Source organism: Pungitius pungitius, chromosome 15, assembly GCF_949316345.1.
Source record: "Pungitius pungitius chromosome 15, fPunPun2.1, whole genome shotgun sequence".
In the NCBI taxonomy this organism is placed as follows: domain Eukaryota; kingdom Metazoa; phylum Chordata; class Actinopteri; order Perciformes; family Gasterosteidae; genus Pungitius; species Pungitius pungitius.
The window spans coordinates 6,580,424-6,602,067 of NC_084914.1; the positions used below are offsets into that span (position 1 = coordinate 6,580,424).

At 40.3% G+C, this 21,644-nt stretch overlaps 2 protein-coding genes across 3 annotated transcripts in view; one reads left to right on the forward strand and one right to left on the reverse strand.

The window, feature by feature from the left end:
- LOC119208791 (guanine nucleotide-binding protein G(olf) subunit alpha) overlaps positions 1–15,891 on the reverse strand; it is a 37,523-nt gene extending 21,632 nt beyond the window's left edge. The window contains exons 1-4 of one of the 2 annotated variants that reach the window (XM_037457815.2): positions 15,145–15,891; positions 6,626–6,698; positions 5,861–5,915; positions 5,556–5,675 (exon numbers count right to left, since the gene is read on the reverse strand). In XM_037457815.2, coding sequence (XP_037313712.1) covers positions 5,556–5,675; positions 5,861–5,915; positions 6,626–6,698; positions 15,145–15,637 — 741 coding nt within the window. In that variant the 5' untranslated portion in view covers positions 15,638–15,891. Of the gene's footprint in view, positions 1–5,555; positions 5,676–5,860; positions 5,916–6,625; positions 6,699–6,959; positions 7,722–15,144 lie in introns of those variants that run through there. The other variant, XM_037457816.2, reaches the window with a different exon arrangement.
- A 231-nt stretch (positions 15,892–16,122) lies between these two features.
- Positions 16,123–21,613, forward strand: LOC119208775 (serine/threonine-protein kinase MAK-like). Its single transcript, XM_062557853.1, has 8 exons — positions 16,123–18,056; positions 18,215–18,338; positions 18,962–19,016; positions 19,574–19,695; positions 19,798–19,877; positions 20,539–20,671; positions 21,122–21,293; positions 21,455–21,613. Exons 2-8 carry the CDS (start codon positions 18,238–18,240, stop codon positions 21,611–21,613), a joined length of 822 nt encoding a protein of 273 aa, XP_062413837.1. The 5' UTR covers positions 16,123–18,056; positions 18,215–18,237.
- The last annotated feature ends 31 nt before the right edge of the window (positions 21,614–21,644 follow it).

The window sequence follows — 21,644 nt, forward strand, 5'->3', positions numbered from 1 at the left end:
TCATCTACATGTACACACATCTGCCCATCACAACCAATGTCCTCTACTGTTGCTCACTGCGCTGTGTAACCAAGCTCTGGGTGACAAAAACAGTCATCCATTATTATGGGCCAAGAGAGGAGTTGAATATGTTATTTTATGGACGTGGTGGGGTGGGAAACACGCTTACTTTTTTCCAATAGAATCTTCATGTCTGCATAATGCAGCTGGAGTAGGGATGAGATAAGCCTAGCTTAACATTCAGAGTGAAAGCAGGAGAAAGCAGCCGGCCTGGCTGACTGAAACTAAAAAAGAAAAGAAAAAAAAGAAAAAGGACGGCAACCAACACAGCCTGGGACGGTCACTGTGGGCCACTTCCCAGAGTCTTGATGTCAAAATGAACCAGCATATCGTTACATTGGTGTAACAACACAATAACCTGCCCTCACAGACCCAATACAGCAATCTGATCTACGGCCAGAGAGGCTGAACGAGCATGCTGGTGGATACACAAACTTCTGTTTGTCAAGAAATGGTTCCAGCATGAAATTCCACCTAAAAATAATTAAAAAATAAATAAAATCATAAATGGTCATATGAATGCCCTTCAGTCTTGGGCATGCTTCTAACGTATTGCCTTACAGAGGAAAATAGTCACATCTAACTTAATGTGATATCCTTCTCATTTTCCAAAAACAGCATGGCAACAGTGTAAAACGTATTTGAATTTGGAAACAGAAGTACAGATTTTATCTTTCCAAATATTTACAAAAAAGCTATTTGCAGTCACGCAGCCTGCTGACTCGAGTTCTCATTCACTTCCTTGATACACAACTGGATTTAAGCTCACAACTTTCTCGCAAGATGTTGTCTGAACTGTAACTCAAAAAGGAACAACGGTTCTAATTGGAGGCCATAAGTTAAAAGTGAACAGATAAACACTAGTTAGATGATACCCCCAACATTTGGATTTTCTCTTGTGAATGACGATGCGTGTCTCAGACAGAGCTGTACGAAGGGAGCTCATCTCATCAATGACTTCCAGATATTTCCCAGGACCCTTTGAACGCCCTAAACAAAAGATGATTGGGCTAATATCCCTCATCGTCTCCTGTGCTCATGTCTTTCAGCTGGGCGGCTCCTCCTCCAGCCAGGAACCACCACATGACTCTGTGCACTCAGCACTGGCTCCGCGCTCTGACCAGGGAGAGGGTGAAAGTAGCCCCGAACCAGAGGGAGCGAGGGAGAAGGAGCCTGATAAATGATCACATGCTCCGGGAGATCTCCTCTCGGCGGATCCCGTGATTAAGTTCAACATGGACGATCCACTGAAGTCTCACAGAGAGAGAGAGACTTTGATATTGTTTTTTGTTACAGATAAATATAGACTCACACTTCAGGCACGGCTGTTGTCATGTTAGGTGTGTTTAGGTACATTTCAGCATAGAATTCCACGTCAATCGATTATTCTCTATTTTACAACCATGTATCGGTTTTGAATGACCCTGCTTAACCAAAGTCTAAATTTAAAAAAAGAAAATGAAGCCACATCTGCTTTGTAGCTCATACATGCTTCCACTTTTTACAGTCAAACTTACACAACCACCTCCACTAACCCCAATACGATCCATCAGCAGCAAGAACAATTGGTTCTGTGGGTCTCAACATCGACGGGCTTAAAAACCCAAAGAAAAGCTCGACAAAGCTAGCTAGCAAGCGCTGGTACTGGATGGAAGAAGGAAAAGGGGTAGAGGGTGGAAGGGGGGCAGAGAACGGGGCGGGGGGGGAGAGTATGGTCCTCGGGGCTCTTTTCCACAGAGGCGTGTGACACTGGGCCTTTGAATAAATGCAGTGTGTGCTGCAGTGCCCTACAGAGGAACTGATAACACAGAAAGAGTCCAGGAGGGACTTTTGCTTTAACACAGGCTTTTTAACCCCCCCCCCCGTCCCCCCAAACCTCCTTCCCTTCTCCATCAACAAATACTCATTCTCTGGTGGCTCTGATAGGACCAATTCTCAGTTCAGCCCTAGTTTCAAAAGTAATCAAGTTATTTGTGATGTAATATTTCTCTTCAATCATGTAGCTCGGTCTGACACAGGAAACAAAATGGCCTAAATCGGATTTTACTTAGCAGAACAAAGTTGCGGAGCGAATGGTTTGCGTCACTCGGCGCAAGGGGACACTAGAATTCCTATGGGTAGAGTTTTCATGAGACCTTTGGTCAAAATGTACAGCCACAAATCTCAATTCCCTCCAGTTGCCTCAATTGCAAGCATCAACAGCATTCATTTGATACCTGTGTTACAACAAAAAAATAATAATAAAAGAGTAAACATAAACCTAGCTAAAAAAGGTTTTAAAAGAGAGCAAAAAGCAAAATGAGATAGAGAAACTATTCATCTTTCATAACACAGTTCCAAAAGCGGAGCAGCCCCCAATCAATTTAGGGAAAAACAAACTTCCAGGACTGAAGCTCTTCATCGGAAGTTACAGCATGTCTATAACTTGTGCACAAATTTTAATAGACATGTTGTAACTTTGTTGGTACAGTTTTGTGGACACAATCACAGAAATAAATCAGTCAAACACAAAGTTGGGGATGAACATAATATCAAGCTCACATTCCACAACTAACTGTCACTCACAACAAGAATACACTTTTTTCCCCCCAAAAGTGCATAGAGGTAACATTACTAAGTCTTGAGTGGTGCTCAATTGTTAAAGTGACCAGCTTCTTTTAGCATCGAAAAGACATGTGGGCATGACCATGCCTGATGGAGAGAAGGCTACATGGTGTAAAAAACCCACTCATTTGAATTTGTTCCACTTCAAGCGAAGGACGGGTGGCTAGCATAGCTTCCACAGTGGCATTTGTTTCCATTTGCATAGACGACCGTTTGGGTCTGTGCTTTCTTTTCTATGGGCCTACTGTTGTCCCAAACTACTACGGCTTCACCCCAAAAAAGGATGCTTTTGCGATAAAGTACAGGCCAAAAAAATTAAGTACAAGATAGTAACCATGGAAAATTTTAGCCAACCCTTCAAGGCCCAATATTCTGTACCACTGACAAAGAAACATGTCACACTAGTTGGACAGAGAATAAACCTCAACAGTAAACGTCATACTGTTAGGCTGACATACAAGAACCAAAGGGAAGAGAAATCCATCACTTAGTCACGTAGAAGAGACAACAACATCTCCAGCAACCGTTCCTTCATAAGACCATGATGCAATGCAGCCTTAGTTCTATTTGTCGCCTTTTTGTTTGACTAACCAGACGCAGCACAACTAAACATTGTTCTGTGGCTCACTTTTCGCAACCGGAAAAAAAACCCGCTATGCGATCATTAAAAGCGCCCAATAAATCTATATAATTTGATAGGCAAACTGTAAAAATAACATACCAGTGAGTAAACAAACCCTCCATGAAAGACAGCAGAGATTTATTTTTTGAAAGAAAAAGTTTTTTTAAGATTTGAAATATGGTATTCCAGAGTAAAAAAAGGCTTGCTCTTTTTCACAATGCCTGAATGCTTTGTATTTCTACAGAGCAGACTTGATTAAATTGGTTTCGGTAAATGTTCCTAGCAAAAAAAGCTGGACAGGCGGGACTTTTTTACTTATTTAATTTTTTAGCTGTTTTAACTCTTATTCTTTCATTTTTAACTAACCCATGGTTTAAGATTACTAACCAATAGCATTGTATTTTATTATAATTTACTTTATTCGTTGCACTATGTAGTGTTGTCCAATGTCTAAATGTCTGTTATGCACCAACCGCCAAGTCAAATTCCTTGTATGTCTGACATTATGGCAATAAATGTTTCCTGATTTTGAGAGAGGCAGCTCATGAAAGCAAGATCAATGACTCATCTCCATGGGCAGCACAATGCAGTTAAGCATTTCAGTGATGTGTTAAGACTTTCATACAGTCTTAGTCTTAGTCAGGTACGTCATATGACAAGGTCATCTTGAAAGTGATGACTGTACTGAGAAAATTAGCAGCAATACGATTGGTTTGATCATCTAGAAGTTAAGAAAGTTCTGGTATCAACAAGACGTATCTCTTATGTCAGGGAAATCAGGGAAATGTCGGATGTCGAAGACTATTGCCGACATCTTCTCGTCCGCAGCAAAAACTTATCACAAAACAAGTGCACTGAACATCATGTTTATCAAATACAACTTCCCTTTTTAAATTCCTGAACACTGTTCACCAGGACTTCATCTCTCCAAAGGTTTCCAGGTATAACATATTTCTACATTTCACAAAGGCGCCAACAAGTGAAAGCCACAGGTTACCAATTGGCCGTGTTCCTGCACTGCTGTATTGGATATCATGCCCGGTGGCACTAAGTGACAATGTAGTGGTGACACTGACGGCACTAGTGAAGCCTGAGACTGATGACAAGCACAGACACTCCAAACAGAGCCATGTTGTTCCCTTCGGTCTGGCCGGGCCTGGGAACTCAACGCCGGCACTCCCCATGGCCCCCGGCCCTCAAACAGCAGAATACACAACCATCATACAGCAGAGACTACTGCTGCCCGGGTAACGCTCACTGTGGGCTCCATCAGAAAATTACCACCCAAATCCCTTTAATGGATAATCTTAAGATGTAGAGTTAAATAAAGTTGCCGAGGGGGGAAGCTGTGAGAGAAAACTAAATAGTGATCACAAGGCCTGCACATTAACCAGATTTCGAGGTCTTGTTGGGGAACTTAATACATAAAACATATGCAAAATTGATTCCTTTATTCTACATTATCATCAGGTGAATATCTGCATACGTGATCAAATATTGTACCAAAGATAAGAAAGGGTGAGCTGCAAGAAAATATTTATTTTGATTGTCAATTCATGTACAAATTAAAATGTCTTAAGACTTTGGATGCCTCAACAATAAAGATATGTGGCAAATCGCATAACTAGCAACTGGGGAATCTTTGGTATCAATAGACAATACATTGATTAAAAGATCAATATACAAAATGGATACTAACCCCTGTGCAGGACAAATACACAATAGCATGTTTATACTTATCTTATTAAACCCGTAAGCTTATCGGAACCCCAAAAAAATTGGATTGGAAACCTAAGAGTTGATCTATAGCTGTTCGGTGGCGCTAGACAGCCTGGTGTGAAACAAGGAACACTTTCAACATTATGTAAAACATTATCTACATTTCCAAAACCAGATCAAGTGCTAACCCTGTGCTCCAACTTGCATTTAAATCCACAGAACATCTGCTCCAACCAGGAAGGGAATTTGAAACATTTTACCTGAATAAAAAATAAACTATTGATAGTTGTTTTGTTTTTAAAAGACCCCCACTACGTCTTGAAAAGAGTAAATTAAAAGAGAGGCTACATTAAGTCGGTTGTGGAATAACATCTAATGTCCCACCGCAATAACAGCAAGATCTACATGGTTGGCCATAAAAACAGCAAATGCTCCCATCACATAACATCCAACACCCACACAAACACAGTTGCAAGACAAAAAAGCATGTAGTATCTCAGTCTCTCTCACACTTATTCATATCTGCACACAGACCTTATGAATGTCTTACCTGTGAGTAGTCAAAGTCAGAGAGAGGTGCTATGCTTTTGATGTATTCGATTCTGAATTGGTCCTCTGGGTTGGCTAGCGGGACAGGAGGTATTAAAGTGCTCATTGCAGACACTATAGTCTACAAAGCAGAAGTTGTGGGGAGGGGGTGGGAGGGGGACAACAAAAAAGCAAGCATTAAGTATGATGAATACAGGAAAAGAATCTAATCGTATGCCTGGATAATAACAATAATCAGTTAGATGGGAATTGCAGTGGGTGTAACAACAGGGACATTGAGCACATATAGGAGGTAATGAAACTCACCACTATGGCATCCTTCACGTTTTTCCGAATATCTTGGATTTTCTGTTTCTTTTCTCTGTATGGAGACAGAATGGATGTTTTGGGCAGCCGTTACAAAAACATTCACCACAGAAGTCCACAAATGATTTAACATCAAGTTGGTTATGGTTAGGAGGGGTTACAAGTGTACAAGGCTGAGAGTATGTACCAGGCAGCAGGGTAATGCAAAAGTAAAGTGACAACATCGGTTGTGGTCATGGATTTCCTCATTTTTTATATTAAAAAATACAAGATTAAGCTCCCTATTCACAAAAAAAGATAATGTACCCTCTGCATACGTAAGATTTTCATACAGTTGCAGGACTCTTGACATGTACTAGGCCCGTTTAAAATAGACCACTGGTGAAATCGATGCTATGCGAGGCCTTGCAGCAAAACAAATCATCAATAGGCCTGTGTCGATCACAACCTTTCACCCTCTCACATGAAACAGGAAACGGGGAATCATCTGGCTTCTTTATGACACTGAAATCCTCACATAAGTATGATAATTGTACATGTACACGAAAGTGTGGGGGGCGAGGGGGGGAGGAGATATTAGCTGCTGCTTTGCATGGGATACTGGGCCCAACAGGCGCTGCAGTGCCTGGGGAAAATCCATTCACAGGCTATACTCTGGCCCTCGGTAGTGTTATTCATTGGGAGGGGAAGCCGCGAGAATAAGCAACGGTATCATTGTCGAGACGTTAACGTAGCTATTTAATAACTGTATCGAGCAGCACTCACTCCGCGTTGAAGCCGTTGACGTGTAGAATCCTCATCTGCTTCACAATGGTGCTTTTTCCGGACTCTCCCGCACCTTCGAAGAAAAAAAAAAAACAGACCCCCCCAACCAAATAAATATTATATTAAAATACCACCAAAATGAAGTGAGGACCGCGGAGGTTTTAGAAATGGAGACGGTTAATTCTTCGCTGCTCCGGAGCCTTCGCTTCCATCAATATCCACCCCCATGACATATTATTGCAAGCGCTGTCAAATGGGGCTACGTGTTCGGTAAACGAAAGGGATTACGGTTAGCTTACATTTCAGATAGCCGTCACATTTAAATCAACCTTACCCAGTAATAATAGCCTGTGTGTGGCTTTATACGCTTGCCTTTCCTTTTGCAACTGTTTTTCTATCTTTTTATTAGCCTCTCGTTGTGCCTTTTCGTCGATGCGTTGATCTTCAGTCTTGCTGTTGCCCAAACAACCCATCTTCCGTCGCCCAAACCCCTTCCTTGTGGAATCGTTGAAAAATATATATAAAAAATAACACCCGGGTGAGGATTTTTGTGGTTTGAAAAAAATAAAAAACAACACAGCAATGAGTCTGCTGTAAAATAAAATTTTAAAAAAGGAAGAGAAAAAAAGGAGAAAATCTCTGCGAGGCTTCTCCGTCGGAGGGAGGAATATGTTTCCCCGATGCAATTCCGCTTTAGCCGCAGCCAACCGTCATCCAAACCGTTCGTTAGCTTACGAACCAACGAGGAATAACGACTCGGTTCCACAAAGATATATCAAAAATACATATAAATAAGGAGAGAGAGAGAGGGTTTTCAATTTCTGGGAATCCAGTCAACTGTTCCTATCGCGTCTCCAACCCCTCTCTTCTCTCAGTATTTTTTTTTTTCTATCTGAATTTCTATCAGTTCTTCTGTCTCTTTAACTCAGCACTGCCTCTCTCTGTGGCACCAGGAAGTAACCGTGGAACCGTGGAGGTGGTGGAAAACAAACCTGCGTTAAACTGTAACGTTAACAACCCGCGCCGATAGAGCATTTTATAACTCGTGTGGAAGAAAGAAAAAAAAGAGGGGGGGGAGACGAGCCGTTCACCCGGGGTTTTTAGTCCGTCCGCTATCTTGCTATCAAACTACTCGGCCAAAAAGGGGTGGAAACCCGGACGCCTCTCTCTCTCTCTCTCTCTCTCTCTCTCTCTCTCTCTCTCTGTGTGTGCTGGTTCCAGAGGGGCTGGGTCTCGTCTTCTTCTCCTTGCGCTCCTTCTGGTTGGCTCCCAGTCAGTGAGGCGGCCCGGACACGAACCGGCGACCCGTTTAGTGTCCGTGTGAGCGCCGGGCTTTTTTTGTTGTTTGTTTGTTTTTTGTTTTTTTTACCTGGGGGCCATGATTGTAGTCCTCGAGCGAATTAAGGACTACTCGTAGGTGGTGGAGGAAGTGCACGCAGCCTTCACTTCACACGTCCTTCAAAGTGTAGGTTACACAAAATGAACTTAAAGTACAACTATACAAAATGGCCCCTTTCAGATGTATATGGTGCATTTTTATACATTATACATGTACGTGTACAGATTATTATATATTAGACAATACTGAGGTGAAAAGTAATGAAGTTCCTTTCCTACAATTTTGTGGCACTTTTACTTTATTCATTGCAGGCCTGGTGCCCATCGTTGTAGTCCTCTACTTGTTAACACATTAGTTACTTTATTATTACTTTTACTTAATTAAATACTGATTACAGGCCTTCATAGTAATCTTTGAGAGTATGATGACTACTAGTGCAGAGAGAAATACCCAGTGGTGGATGAAGAACTCAGATCTGATATTTTAGAAAAAGCACCAATACCACAGTGTAGAAATACTATAGTTATGCACTAAAATATGACTTATGTTAAAGTACAAAGGTATTGGCATCAAAATAAAGTTAAAATACCAAAAATCACAATAGTCACTATGCAAAAGAGCAATTATATTATATCTGTATTTGTGCTGGTATGGGTGGTACCCAGGGCTGAAGGAAAGTGCAATACAGGCTTCTGAACTATGGTGGAGTAGAAGTAGAAGTCCACTTTTGGATTTTGAGTCTACAGTTTTCTTTCAGACTTAACAAACAAAATATGATGAATTCATGAAATATGATGCACTGTAAACTACTTAACAACATATAAACAAGTTTCAATAAGTGTCACTTTGATCTGCTACATCAGTGAATTGCCTATTACACGTTAATGCGTCAGAGCCATCCAATAATATGTGCATGAATACTTTCTCTTTTGTTAGTTTAAGTACACTTGACACTTTTTGCATTACAATGCTTATGTGATTAAGATGTTTTTCTTTCACTGCAGGTGAGAAAGTAATTGTTCATCAAGAAGAGTCCCATTGGGTATGTGCCAGTCATAACAAAAAATAAATTCAATCTTTCAGCTGTTTATGTAGCCTTAAACAAGATGTATGAGCCTCACTAAACTAGCAGACAATTTTGACGCACTGGCCAAGGTATAAAGATCCTCTCCAATCCTTATATGTAAAATAAAGCAACAAAAACAACTTTTTACAATTTTACGTTTTGTAAAATTGTTGTCATCCCCTTGGACATAAAAAATTATCAGTGTGAATATTTCAGAACACAATCATCAACAAACTACCCAACCGGGAGTAAAAAAGTATCATAGTAATGCCTAAGACCACAAAAAAAGAAATATCTATCTTGTTGATTTCTTGAGTAGACATTTGATATTCTTCTCTTTTGACAACTTTTCACGTTGTGTAAGATATAACTGTTTAGGGCCGACACATGTCATGCCGGCTTTTCTGAAAGTGTGCCTGTTATTTGTCTTACCAAATGTCTTCACTTATTTTCAACAATGTGTAAATATGTATGAAGCAACAACAACACGCTTGCGGTATCAATGTTGTCAGCATTGCCTGAAGTTTATGTTTAGCTTGTTGTGCTTTCCTCTGAGTGTGACTTAACCGTAACCAACATCTGCACTTTACATGTACGCTGGCATTATGTTTTTTGTAGGAAACAATAGACGATACATTGCCAAAAATAATGTATAGGTGTGTCAGACAAAGAATAGATTGACTTTAAAGTATTTACATTAAAGCTACAGCCTTCAATTGAGGTCATTTTTGAGGATGAGTTTGCCGTACATTTCTATCATGAATCCTCATAGATCACTCAAAGGCGCGAGGCATACTACGTACTACGTACTATGTAACAAGGACTGTGCCGTTATTGTCTCCATTATGCGAGCACAATGCAAATACTAGTGTCATGTAATGAAATGTGTGGCATGCAAATCACAACTGGAACACTTACTCCACCTGTAGTGGTGGGAAAATAGTACAATCACCACGCCCCCCCCTCCCCCCTCTCCATACTCTCATCAAAAATAATTCAAAAAGTCCTGTCTTCCCACCTCAGAAAGCAAGGTCAACACAAGTGAGTGGCCCACATCACTCTCTAGTGGTTACAGGGAGGATCGCATTCAGCCCCCTTTGAATGATTCACAAGCTTTGTTGCATAAATTACCTTCCTTTTTAGGAAGTACCGTCAGATATTTATGTTTAGCTCGCTGCGGCTTCCTCCTAACGAGACCAAAAAGGGTCTGTGTGTTGTTTAAGGATTGTTAAGGTTTGAATGATTTCAAAATCATCTGAAGAAAAACGGGAAAAGTTTTCAGACCCTTTGCTAAAGTAAACATTGCGGCACTTCAATCTAAAAATACTATATTCCAAATAAATTGTATTTTCAAAGTCCGACAAAGATGTTTTAAATATTTTCAGACTTAAATTACACTTGTATACTCCTGATCAATGATCAACCTGACAATGCACAGTTTATTTTTGGAGGTTTTGCAAAAATATTGCACTTAAATAGTATGATTACATATCTTTCTGGCTATATCTTCCACACTTATCACTAGCCCAGAATTCAATTGAAGCATTTACTGTAAAAACAAAGCATAGCTCCAAATGAAATCCTACTAAAACAGCCACCCTGAATTCTTTTACAATGCTTGAGAGAACTTTATGGCACTCTCTTAAGGTTCAGACACTCTTGATAAAGTCCAAACTATACAGTAGGCGAAACATGGGGAACAATCCCAGTCCAATGTCCTCCTGCTGTGGTGTGGTCCACTATGATTCAGCTGCTATCAGCATCATAAACATGACAATAATTTATACTCCAGTATGACCTGTTGGTCATTACATTAACTGGGAACACAGTTTGTTGCAAAGTTCACCAATGGTCAATGATAAAACCCGTTTAGACCCAAGCAAAGTTCACCTTACCCTGTTGGGGAGGGGCCACAGGGCCAGTCCGTTTAAGTGCCTGAGATTTCCCAAAATATGTCTTATTGAACACACACAATAAAAGGACACAGACAAATCAGTGACTTGCAGGATAGGCTCCCTCAGTTCAGTCATCGCTCCTCCTCAGTGATACATTGCTGCTGTTCAGGCTCATGAAGGCTGATAAGGCCGAGATATGAAACAGGCAGTTAAGGACATCTAAGAGAGCCGTTAGAGATATTATCTCAGGGCTGTACAGAATGTGATCCAGGAGACTTAACAACAGTGACTTTTTTTCCAGGAAATAATCGGAGCTCGTTCTTCAGTTTCCATCACTGTATTCCCATAATAAAGTATAAAGATTCTTATGTAAAGAAAAGTTGGGTTTTTAGAAAACACTGCTGCCTTCAAGTGGCACACGGTCTCATAAGAGTTGTATACGAGGGATATTGTTAATTTTCTAGTTGTATAGTTGTACTGATTTATGTATTACAATAAAAACGTTAGATTTCTTTCTGTTTCATCATTTTACAATTGTTGAACTGATTCAATTGAATGATTGTTTATTTAGCTGTTTATTTGAGGAGCTGTAACAAGGTAGTTTGATACATTTGCTTTAATATGACTTAAACTTCTAACTGATTATCTGAAAATGATCTGTTAGAGCCATGTAATGTTTAAAATACTGTCACACCCTAACTTACAGAATAAATCACTTTACTTTGAACTTTGATTTGTAACGCCTTACATTTTGGGTGGTTCCCTGCACCTAATTAGTATTCAGTCAGTTAGTCTGAAATTTTATAGCCAATGAACCACTACACTGAACCTGAAACTTTCTGTGTATGAAAACAGACCTAGTGCAGTGAGATAATTATGATCCATAACAATATGTTGTTGTTTTTTTTTTTTTAAATAACCACTATTTGAGAGTTGAACTATGTCGTTATTCGTTTACAAAATGTATGTGACTCAAGCGGATGGATTCGGGCTCCAGCACAAGTTTAACAGGGCAGCCCGCAGAGGATAAACATTAGCTCCTTATGGCTATCATTATTCCACCAAATGCCTGCTGCAAATACAAACAGATAAAGTGACCCAGATTAGCTAGCATACGTTGCCTTGAACAACACTATTTGAAAGGTGTCCACTGCAAGAGGAACACAAAGCACTTTAGTCTTCTGGCATGCAAGAAGACTCCTATTGGAGACCTGGAGGTTATAAAGTCCTGGAAATGCTTCTTGAGGAAAAACCAGAAGCGGCCTGTGGCTGGAGAATGAGGCTTGTGGGGACACCAGGGCACATGCAAAACAATCGTGATTTTAAAGTGGCGAACAAAGCCGCCCCAAACGGTAAGGACAAGCTGAACTGACACAGGAGCAAAGTCAATGTATAGCTTTCAGCAGTGGCTCATGGTAGGAATGTATGACCCTTCCCTATGTGACTTCATTAGGATGAACCAGTTCTTCCTGTGTTGTAATTAGTGGGAACTGCTTACTGAGTAATGAGGCATCTCACTGGTAAAGTAAAGCAAATACATGCAATATGGCTTTAAGTGTTGTTACGTGTTCTTGCGGGTGTGTGGGTGTGTGCGCATGCATGCGTGCTGCACACGCACACACCGGATGAGTTCTGTTTTTATTGTAAAAAAACATTGTTTTCTCATCAGGGTGGCTGAGGTGACATTCAAAGCTTCTGTTTCTGATCGAGGCTCTCTCTTTTCAAAGTGGAGCAATGTTTGTTATGAAAACTAAAGTGCTGAGCCTATATGTACAATATATATATAGAGAGAGAGATATAGATATAGAAGGTTACCGTATGTGTGGTAAAATAATACAACCTCCAAGCTAAATCCAAGACAACAACAGAGCAACCATCAAAGCTAACTGAATTGTTTAGGATGCTGCGGACTGGTATTTGGAAAGGCTCTTGAAAAATATCCATAAACGACTGGTAAAAGGGCCGCTATTTATTCATCTGTTCTGTTTTAAATTGAGCGAAACAGATAAGGGCTTCAACTAGGGCGGAATTCTTTATGACTCCATCAATGAGTTCAGGTATTATCTGATTATAATCACTTTCTCAATAAAATGCCAAAAATAACATCATTCTGACGTTGGAAGTTTTTAGAGCCTGTAACTGAGGCTTGAACATTGATTATTTATGGAAGTATGGACATACAGCAGCAGGGAACAAAAATGTATCAAAATACTTGCATGATTTGCATGTCTAAATCTTTAATCAGAAAGAGGGATCTCTTCATCAAATGAATCATCAGAATTTGAATTAATTTGTTATATTTCCATCTGTTCAACACTGAATCGCATTTACCAACAACGATGAGAAGTGGTCGACACATCGCTCTAGAGTCTACTAAACTATAATCGATATTAAACTGTACAACACTCAACAATATTGTACTACAGTTCCCTATACTACATGTATTTGTTAAATTACCATACTGTTATACTATACAATACATACTATACTACTATGCCATACTATACTACACATACCATACTATACCTAGGGCTGAGTAACAATATTTGGTATTAAATCATTGGTGTGATATGAGAAAACATATCTTTATATTGTAGTGTGGTCTTTTCCTCTTTTAAAGGCTGCATACCAGTGAAGTGATCGTATTTGTTAATATCGAGGTATTAAATCAAATATTTTGTTATATTGGATTTGTTGATTCTAGACTATATACCAAAAAATACTCAAGACGAGATTGACCTTTCCCTGTGAGTTAGAGGTTCGAGAGAGCGGAATATAATTCAGAAAACTAAAAATGTATACATCTTCTGGAAACCAAGTAAAACAACTGATGATTAACACGCTCAAAGCCCTGATACATGTGTGATGTGTTGAATGCCCGGTTTTAGGTCATCTTTTGATGTATTTTAGGAAGCCTTTTGTGACACTTTGATGGAAAATAGCCTTTCTGGTCAATTGAGGTATCTTTTTTGAACCATGTGTATTTTGCATTGTCCTGTCTTTCTCAAATCAACTAAACACATTTGTAATGTAAACACAAGTCTATTAAACTAAGCTCCATAAAACTATACTATCAGCCACTATAGTTAACTGAACTACTATCACTTTTGTGTAAATGTGCCTCAGATATTCAAAAGCTTGTCCACAAACAGCTTGCACATCCCACCACAGCTCACTATACTATATATCACATTCAAAACAGCCATGTAGCAAGAAGCTAAATTATCTTAATAAGTACATCATTCTACACCAAAGCCATCTAAACTACACTATACTCATCTATTACACTGTATTACACGTTCAATCTCATCTGTTTTCCCCGGATAGATGTTTCTCTACACAAAAGGCCACTATTACATAATCTACAACACTCTACTCTCTCTACTTCTCTATGCTGTACTACATAGCGTTCGCTCTGCTTTCTCTTTCTCTCTCTCCACTGCTATCTTTGTATACCAACATCATTTATACCACATTCCAAATGTAACTACTCAACACCCACTTGAAGTCCCTGATAGATAAACTCTTATGCTGCACTATATAATGCTTTATTTTAAGAAAACATGGCCTGATTGACAAAAGTGAAGTGGTCTACTAACATCTTTGAATACTTAAATCTTTGTACAATACTATTCTGTAGTGTTCTATGCTATAGTGTAAACATGACCCAATGAACAAACGCCCCTGCACGGTTGTACACAAAAGTCAACTCAGTTATCAACCCATGTTTTATACGACATTATACTCAGCTATTTGAGAGGAAATACTGTAAAAAAAATGCCAACGTATTTTCACTTGTATACCTGTTCTCCAAACTTTACTACACTGTACTAGATTTCAGATTAAATGTGACTCCATAGTCCCACGTTAAGTGAACCTGTGTGAAGAAGTTCATTTTAAAGGCCTCATATATTGTGTTGAGTTGGCTTCTATTCTCCTTCTTGCAGCCCCGATTAGGAAGCGCGCGAGGACAAGCAGGCCCCACTGTGTCCACGCGTCCATCTTCATCATTTAACACCGAGAGCCGCGGGAGGTAGTTTTTCCAGAGCTAAGCCGACAGATGTGGCAACAAGGCCTCAGCACAGTAGTGACACAATCTCTGGGGGGGGGGGGGGGGGGGGGAAGGGCCGTTACGTTTGGGTTTCTAACACGCACAACAACAAAAAAAACCGACGGCTTCCTCGTGCAACAAGAACGCCGGAGAAGGGACTCGACCTACCGAGCAGCAGCAGCCGATGCGTCTGTTTGTACTCCCGTTTGAGCTCCTTCAGCGCCCGGTCAATGCTCTTACTGACTTTCTTCGCCTCCTTCTCGGCCTCCTTCTCCTCCACCAGCAATTTGTCCCAGTTTTTCTGCTTTTGGGTGCTGGTCTTTTGCGGCAGCTGTAAGCGTCGGCCGCGGTCTTTGCCCGTCCCCTTGCCGCTGCCGCCTCCGCCGCCACCTCCGTTTTGTATGAGCACACCGTCGGTGCCGGTGTCCCCGCGGCGGAGCTCCCCGGCCGGCGGGCGGGCAGGGTCCCCGGGGCGAACCGGAGCACCGCCGCCGCGCAGCGACGAGGTCTCCCCGCATCCCGCGGTCTCCTCCGGGCGAGCTCCCGCGGCGCGGGTCGGCACGGCGGCGTCCGGAGGCTGATCCGAGTCCGAGGTAGCGTTGGAGATCGACCCGCTCAGGTCCCCGAAGAGCCGGGGACGCAAACTGTAGCACAGCCCCATGTTGAAACCAATATTTGTCCGTGAATGTGATTTCTCATAAATTAAAATAGCAAAAAAAAATGTTTAAAAAAATAGCAGTCGCGCCGGCAGCCCTAGCGAGCCATCGTCACATTGGAGCTCCAGCGGTGCGATTTAAGTCCGAAATTGAGAAGAAAATGTGAATGAATTACGTCCCGACATTTGCTATATGCCATTTTGCATTTTCCCCAGTCAGCCTTCGCTTCGTAGTCAGTGGATCACCTGATCCTTTAGTGGACACTGCGGGTCCATCTTACCGTAAGTAACCAAAAGCACAACCTTCGAAAAAAAACGCCACAATCCGCTGCGCAGACAGTGAACAATCTGACTGCACAGTTGTTAGGTGCAATGTGCAATGCACGGTACGTCATGTTACTACAGTATGGCCATTTCGAGAATGCTGGTCATGATTTTCATTCCTCACATTTCACTGCATGCATGCCTAAAGACGACTGTAGATAGTGGACCTGCTTTGTATCATCAGACCGATGACTCTCAAATGCGTGTTTTTTCTATGAGGAATAGAAAGAACACGCAATAAAATGGCAACCCTTTTGGAAATGGAAGATATAATCAAAATTGTATTTAGACTTCGAACACAGTTTTTTGAGTTGATTCACACAAAAATATTTACAATAACTGATGCATATTGTGTTTCTTGAAATTGAGATGTATTTTGAAGACTAATTTACAGAAATCCGTAATTTAGCCTTTTGATTATTGTTTTTCGTCACTGTCATTTCCCGGATATCTAAATATACAGGAGCTATTTTAAGCCCCAAAGCAAGTACCCTTTTGAATATTATGTGAACAAAATATCCGGTTTTCAAATTGAGAAGCAGGGACATTTCAAGGGTCCTTGTATCCGCAGAAAAACAAGGCTATTTTGATTTCGTAATCCAAATTCAGTAACATTTACGGTACACTATATTGTGAGCCATAATAATTTGTAGTTTGTTTAGTAACCCGACGGAAATATCCTTAGTGACTGTTTGTGTAACAACACAATTTCTTTAGGTGATGTCTACTGACATTGAGTAATATCTGATTTGAGTCCTTTTAATTCCTCAAGGTTCATAAAAAAGTGGATTTACCTGAGACATACAGCCCAGTCAACCAGCTGTGGGTTAGAAACGAACCACTAGGTGGAGTATTTGTAACATATTTCAGCATACCATGTCATACCATTATGATTTCAAATCTTTAGATTACATCACATGTCATTTAGCAATAACAATTACAATAAGTGCATTTATGCCCTAAGGATACAAACTCAGAAAAAAAACAAAAACAAAGACATTGCACGTTAAGAAGTGTTCTGATCTGAATTACATTTATACACATCAACATTTCGATACATTAAATTAATAATTGAATTATGCAAGATTTCTTTTCTTAATATTTTGTGTGCTATTCTAGGTGTTTCGTGTTGCATAGTATTTTTATTGTTATTGGCTCAAGCATCGTTCGTTGCCTAGGAGACCGGAAGTCGCTCTTGTGAACGGACATCGCCCGCACCATCTCTCCATCACCGTGATATCTCTATCATCAATAAATGCCCTCTTTGGTTGGTATACCTTATCCAATTAAATGTAAATACTAATAGGAATCATACGAATCATTATTTGGTTAACAAACCATTATTTAAAAAGGGTTTAGAAGAATGTTAACTAGCTAACTAACTAATGTTAAAGTTAGCTTATACCATTGTAGTACAGTTAGCAGACTTGCTAACATTAGTTGTTTACCAATCCGCTAAATTGGTAAAAGATGTATGATAACGTTTTGAGACACTGTGATGAAATTATTGGACTGTATAAAAGTTTGTAAAGTTTTGTTCAATGTTTCTCAACAACCAAACACATTTTTGTAAAAACAGAGAGATAAACGTTTGATTTCAAGATCTGTATGCAGGGTGTTGAGCTGTAGATTTCAGGTAAAGTATTAAAAACAGCAACCCCAATGTGAGTTGATTGGAAAAGAAAGGCATTTGGGATTATTATCTTTAGCCACAACATGGTTATGTGGCCAAAAGCATCTTCCAAATGGCAGTTGAGTTGTTTTGAATGACATCCAAACACCTCAAAACCACTGGCACTGTGATCAGTGCTAGACAATGCCAGTGAAGCCCTCTGATTCAGAATCAAATTCTTGAATGTAGTTTAGGTTCACAACTTCATCACACCTTAAAAAAAAAAGACTCATCATGTGTCCTAAGTGAACCTGATAAACGTTTCTCCGGGTTCTCCTGCGAGGACTCTTTCTTAATCACATGTCAACTTTAATCCACTTCCCCTCGCAGGGGATCGACCTTTTGCCCGCCGACGAGGCTTAGCTAACTTATCCATACTCCCTCGCCAGGTAAACTTCCACCTCCCTTCATCACCTCTCAGAGAGAAAGGTAAGAGATGCGCTCTCATGTTACATTTCCTTTGAGTAGCCTTACAGTAACAAGAGGGTAGAGCCACTTGGGGAGGAGGGGGGGGGGGGGCATTGACCTGTGAAGAGATGTAACTGTGCTTACAATGACCAACTGTTGGACTGTTTGGGGCCGACAAGGCCCCTCGGCCTGTCTGTGGACGATGAACCGCTACACCACGCTGAAGCAGCTGGGGGACGGCACGTACGGCAGCGTGCTCCTGGGAAAGAGCAACGACACTGGGGAGCTGGTGGCTATAAAGAGGTGAGTGTGGTTCCAATAAAAACATGCCCCAGGGATAAAGTGCTTTGTTTTGTCTCAAAGCATGAAGCAGATGCAGATTTTAATGATGAATAATTTTTTACTTTTATATGAATTAATAATGAATCTTTCACGAGAGTTCTTCAGGCACTGTTTGTAAATGTAAGGTTATAGTGCAAGTCGGTACTAGCAATGACACATCGCACAGTGTTGCTCCTGGAGTATAAGACGAAAGAAAGACAAAAGGTTACACGTGCAAAACATTATAACGATGTACCTCTAAATATTTATATATTACATAGAGATGTACAAATGTTATTATGGGTACAACAATGACACCACATTTTTGGTATCCCATAGTCACCATAAAGAGAGCAAGACATATTGTACAGTGGCTTTTGAAGAAAAAGAAAACAGGAATTACCCACAGTCCGAGAAGGTTGTGTTGTACATATTCTGTGCAATTGATCCTTCAAATAAGAAAAATGTAAAAACACGCTTTGCTTCTTTAGGAAGATCTTTATTAGCTCATGGTATGTTTGAGGCAATACTAGCCTGATGATGAAACTAAAATGCCATTTCTTATCCCTGAAAATAGTTATGCATGTCTGTTTTTTTAACAACAGGATGAAGAGAAAGTTTTATTCATGGAATGAGTGTTTGAATCTAAGTGAAGTGAAGGTGAGGGTAATTATGGTCTAACAAGAAATCTCAATTGGTTCATACAGCAGCTTTTAGATACATTATGCTGGCAATAACTGCCATATTTGGCAATATCTTTTAAACTACCATTCCTCCTGGACGTAATTGCAAGAGTCATGTATCTTTCCTAAACTAGCGAAGAAAATAATATCTAATGTATACCGCAAACATTTATAGTTTATATTTAAAATTCCAATCAACACTGTTTTAACAATGTAAATATGTATATATGTATATACACATTATTGAAGCATTTTACTGATAACTGAACGTTAATCCTGTAAGTCTAATATTTACTTGATCACGGAAGATGTCTGCTGCTAAATGTTATTGTGAATTCTGTCTAAAAAATCACTGACAATCAAAACATTTTCGGCAATCCATGTTTTTTGTACATCAGGCCTTCATGAATGAGTGAAAAAGCTTTACACAAAACGTCAAACACTGTACTAAAGTATTTAAGGTTGTAAACTTTCACAATGAGATGATTCTAAATGACTATTATTATATGTCTCCTAAATACTTTTTGATGTCAGTCCCTGAAGAAGCTGAACCATACCAATGTGGTGAAACTAAGGGAAGTCATCAGAGAAAACACCGATCTCTACTTAGTCTTTGAGCACATGAAAGAAGACCTCTATCAGCTCATGAAAGAAAGGTAAAAGAAATATGACAGCAAAATGTGTTATTTCTCTTGTATAATTCTGCAATTATCCGGGTCACATTGAGTCACATTGAATCATGTGTCGGTTGTTTGCAGAGACAAGTTGTTCCCTGAGCCAGTCATCAGAAACGTCACATTTCAGATATTACAGGGACTGTCCTTTATTCATAAACGTGGTAGGTGACATCCAGCAAAGCCTTTCAACACAAACAGAAGAAAAACTGGTTGTGGGGGTATAAATAGTTCATAATTCAGCAAATAGAAAACACAAAAAGCACATGAAGGGTGAAAATAAGACATCACGCATCATAGGGTTTGCTTTAGCAAAAAATGACTCACTTCTCCTGTGAGAAGAGGAGGTGTGAGTGGTACCAAAGCTTAACTCAACACGTTTATCTCTCTTCAGCACTAGTTTTAGGGCTTGTCAATGCTGGATTCATTCCCAATTCAATAAGGCGTGATTGTTTCTTTATAGCGTTTTTTTTTCTTCCCTTCATTTACCACTTTTGCTGCTTCCAGAGAAAAAAAGATTTTGTCTGGCTTAGCATTTGTGCATAAGCACGGTAAGAGACTCCTGCTGTATTTCACTTTTTCTGTCCAAGGCTTGACTTGTTAAAACATCTTTTTGCTTTTGGCCAGGGGTGTTTTAAGTGTTTTAAGTCTTAAAATATCTGATCAAATTCTGGTACGCATCAATAGAGAGTCGTATCAAGTGCTAGTGGTTGTGAAAATGGTAGAAAATTAGACGTGATAATGTTTTTGTATGAGATAATAAGTCAAATCAAGACAATTAATGAGCATCAGCACGGGTTTAACCGACTGCCTCTCGTCCTGCAGGGTATTTTCACCGCGACATGAAACCGGAGAACTTGCTCTGCATGGGCCCAGTGCTGGTTAAGATTGCGGATTTTGGACTAGCAAGAGAAATCCGCTCGCAGCCTCCTTTCACTGATTATGTGTCCACAAGATGGTGAGAGAAATTTCTTCTACAAGATCAGAGCAATGACGAGTGACTCCCGATAACGAGACATGGTTGGTCTGCAGTCTGACTTGAATTATACTTTTGACTCATATTGAGGCCTGCTGTGATATAAAGTAGATTAAATTGGTACTCACTAGAAAAAATCTGTTTGGGAAGATTATTAAGGCTCAGTTGGCCAGTATTACGTAACAACATTAGCATACTAATCATTTTCCTATCAACTAACACTATACAATGTCTAATTTGGTACATGCCACCTTTACTATGACAAAGCACCATAACTACAGTATACATATATTAAATTGGAATGAAAGCACTTGCTCTTTTATAATTTGATGGACCGACCTCGCACTCAATAGTTGCTGGTATTTTCAAGAGTAGTGTTAAATGACTGAACGCAAATGTTTCCATAAATATCCTCTCGTGCTGTTTTGACAGGTACCGAGCCCCAGAGCTTCTACTAAAGTCAACATCCTACAGCTCCCCCGTTGACATCTGGGCCGTGGGATGCATCATGGCGGAACTCCACACCCTCGTGCCCCTGTTTCCTGGCGACAGTGAGGTGGACGAGATCTTCAAGATCTGCCAGGTGCTGGGAACGCCGAAGAAGGTAAACCGCCCCGACGCGGTGTAACATCTCATAGCTCTGCTCTGCTCAGAGAGGGACATCCTTTCTGATGTGGCCCGTTCCATTCTACGGAGCTAATATCAAACTATTTAACCTTTTCTGTTGATGTGATGTTTCTGTGACTCGTTGCTCACTCTCTTCAGTCAGTCTGGCCCGAGGGACACAACCTCGCCGCCTCGATGAGCTTCCGTTTCCCAAAGTTTGTCGCCGCCAGCCTCAGATCTCTGATCCCCAACGCCAGCCACGAGGCAATCGCACTGATGGAAGACATGCTGCAGTGGGATCCGAAAAAAGCATCTTGAGAGCATCTATTTAGAACCTCTACGGCCCGAA

Bases quoted from the DNA above. Each gene is read 5' to 3' on its own strand.
- LOC119208775 (XM_062557853.1), top strand. From the start codon at position 18,238: ATGAACCGCTACACCACGCTGAAGCAGCTGGGGGACGGCACGTACGGC. The intron at 19,017-19,573 runs GTGAGGGTAATT...TTTTGATGTCAG, and splicing joins TGAATCTAAGTGAAGTGAAG to TCCCTGAAGAAGCTGAACCA. The intron at 20,672-21,121 runs GTGAGAGAAATT...CTGTTTTGACAG, and splicing joins GATTATGTGTCCACAAGATG to GTACCGAGCCCCAGAGCTTC.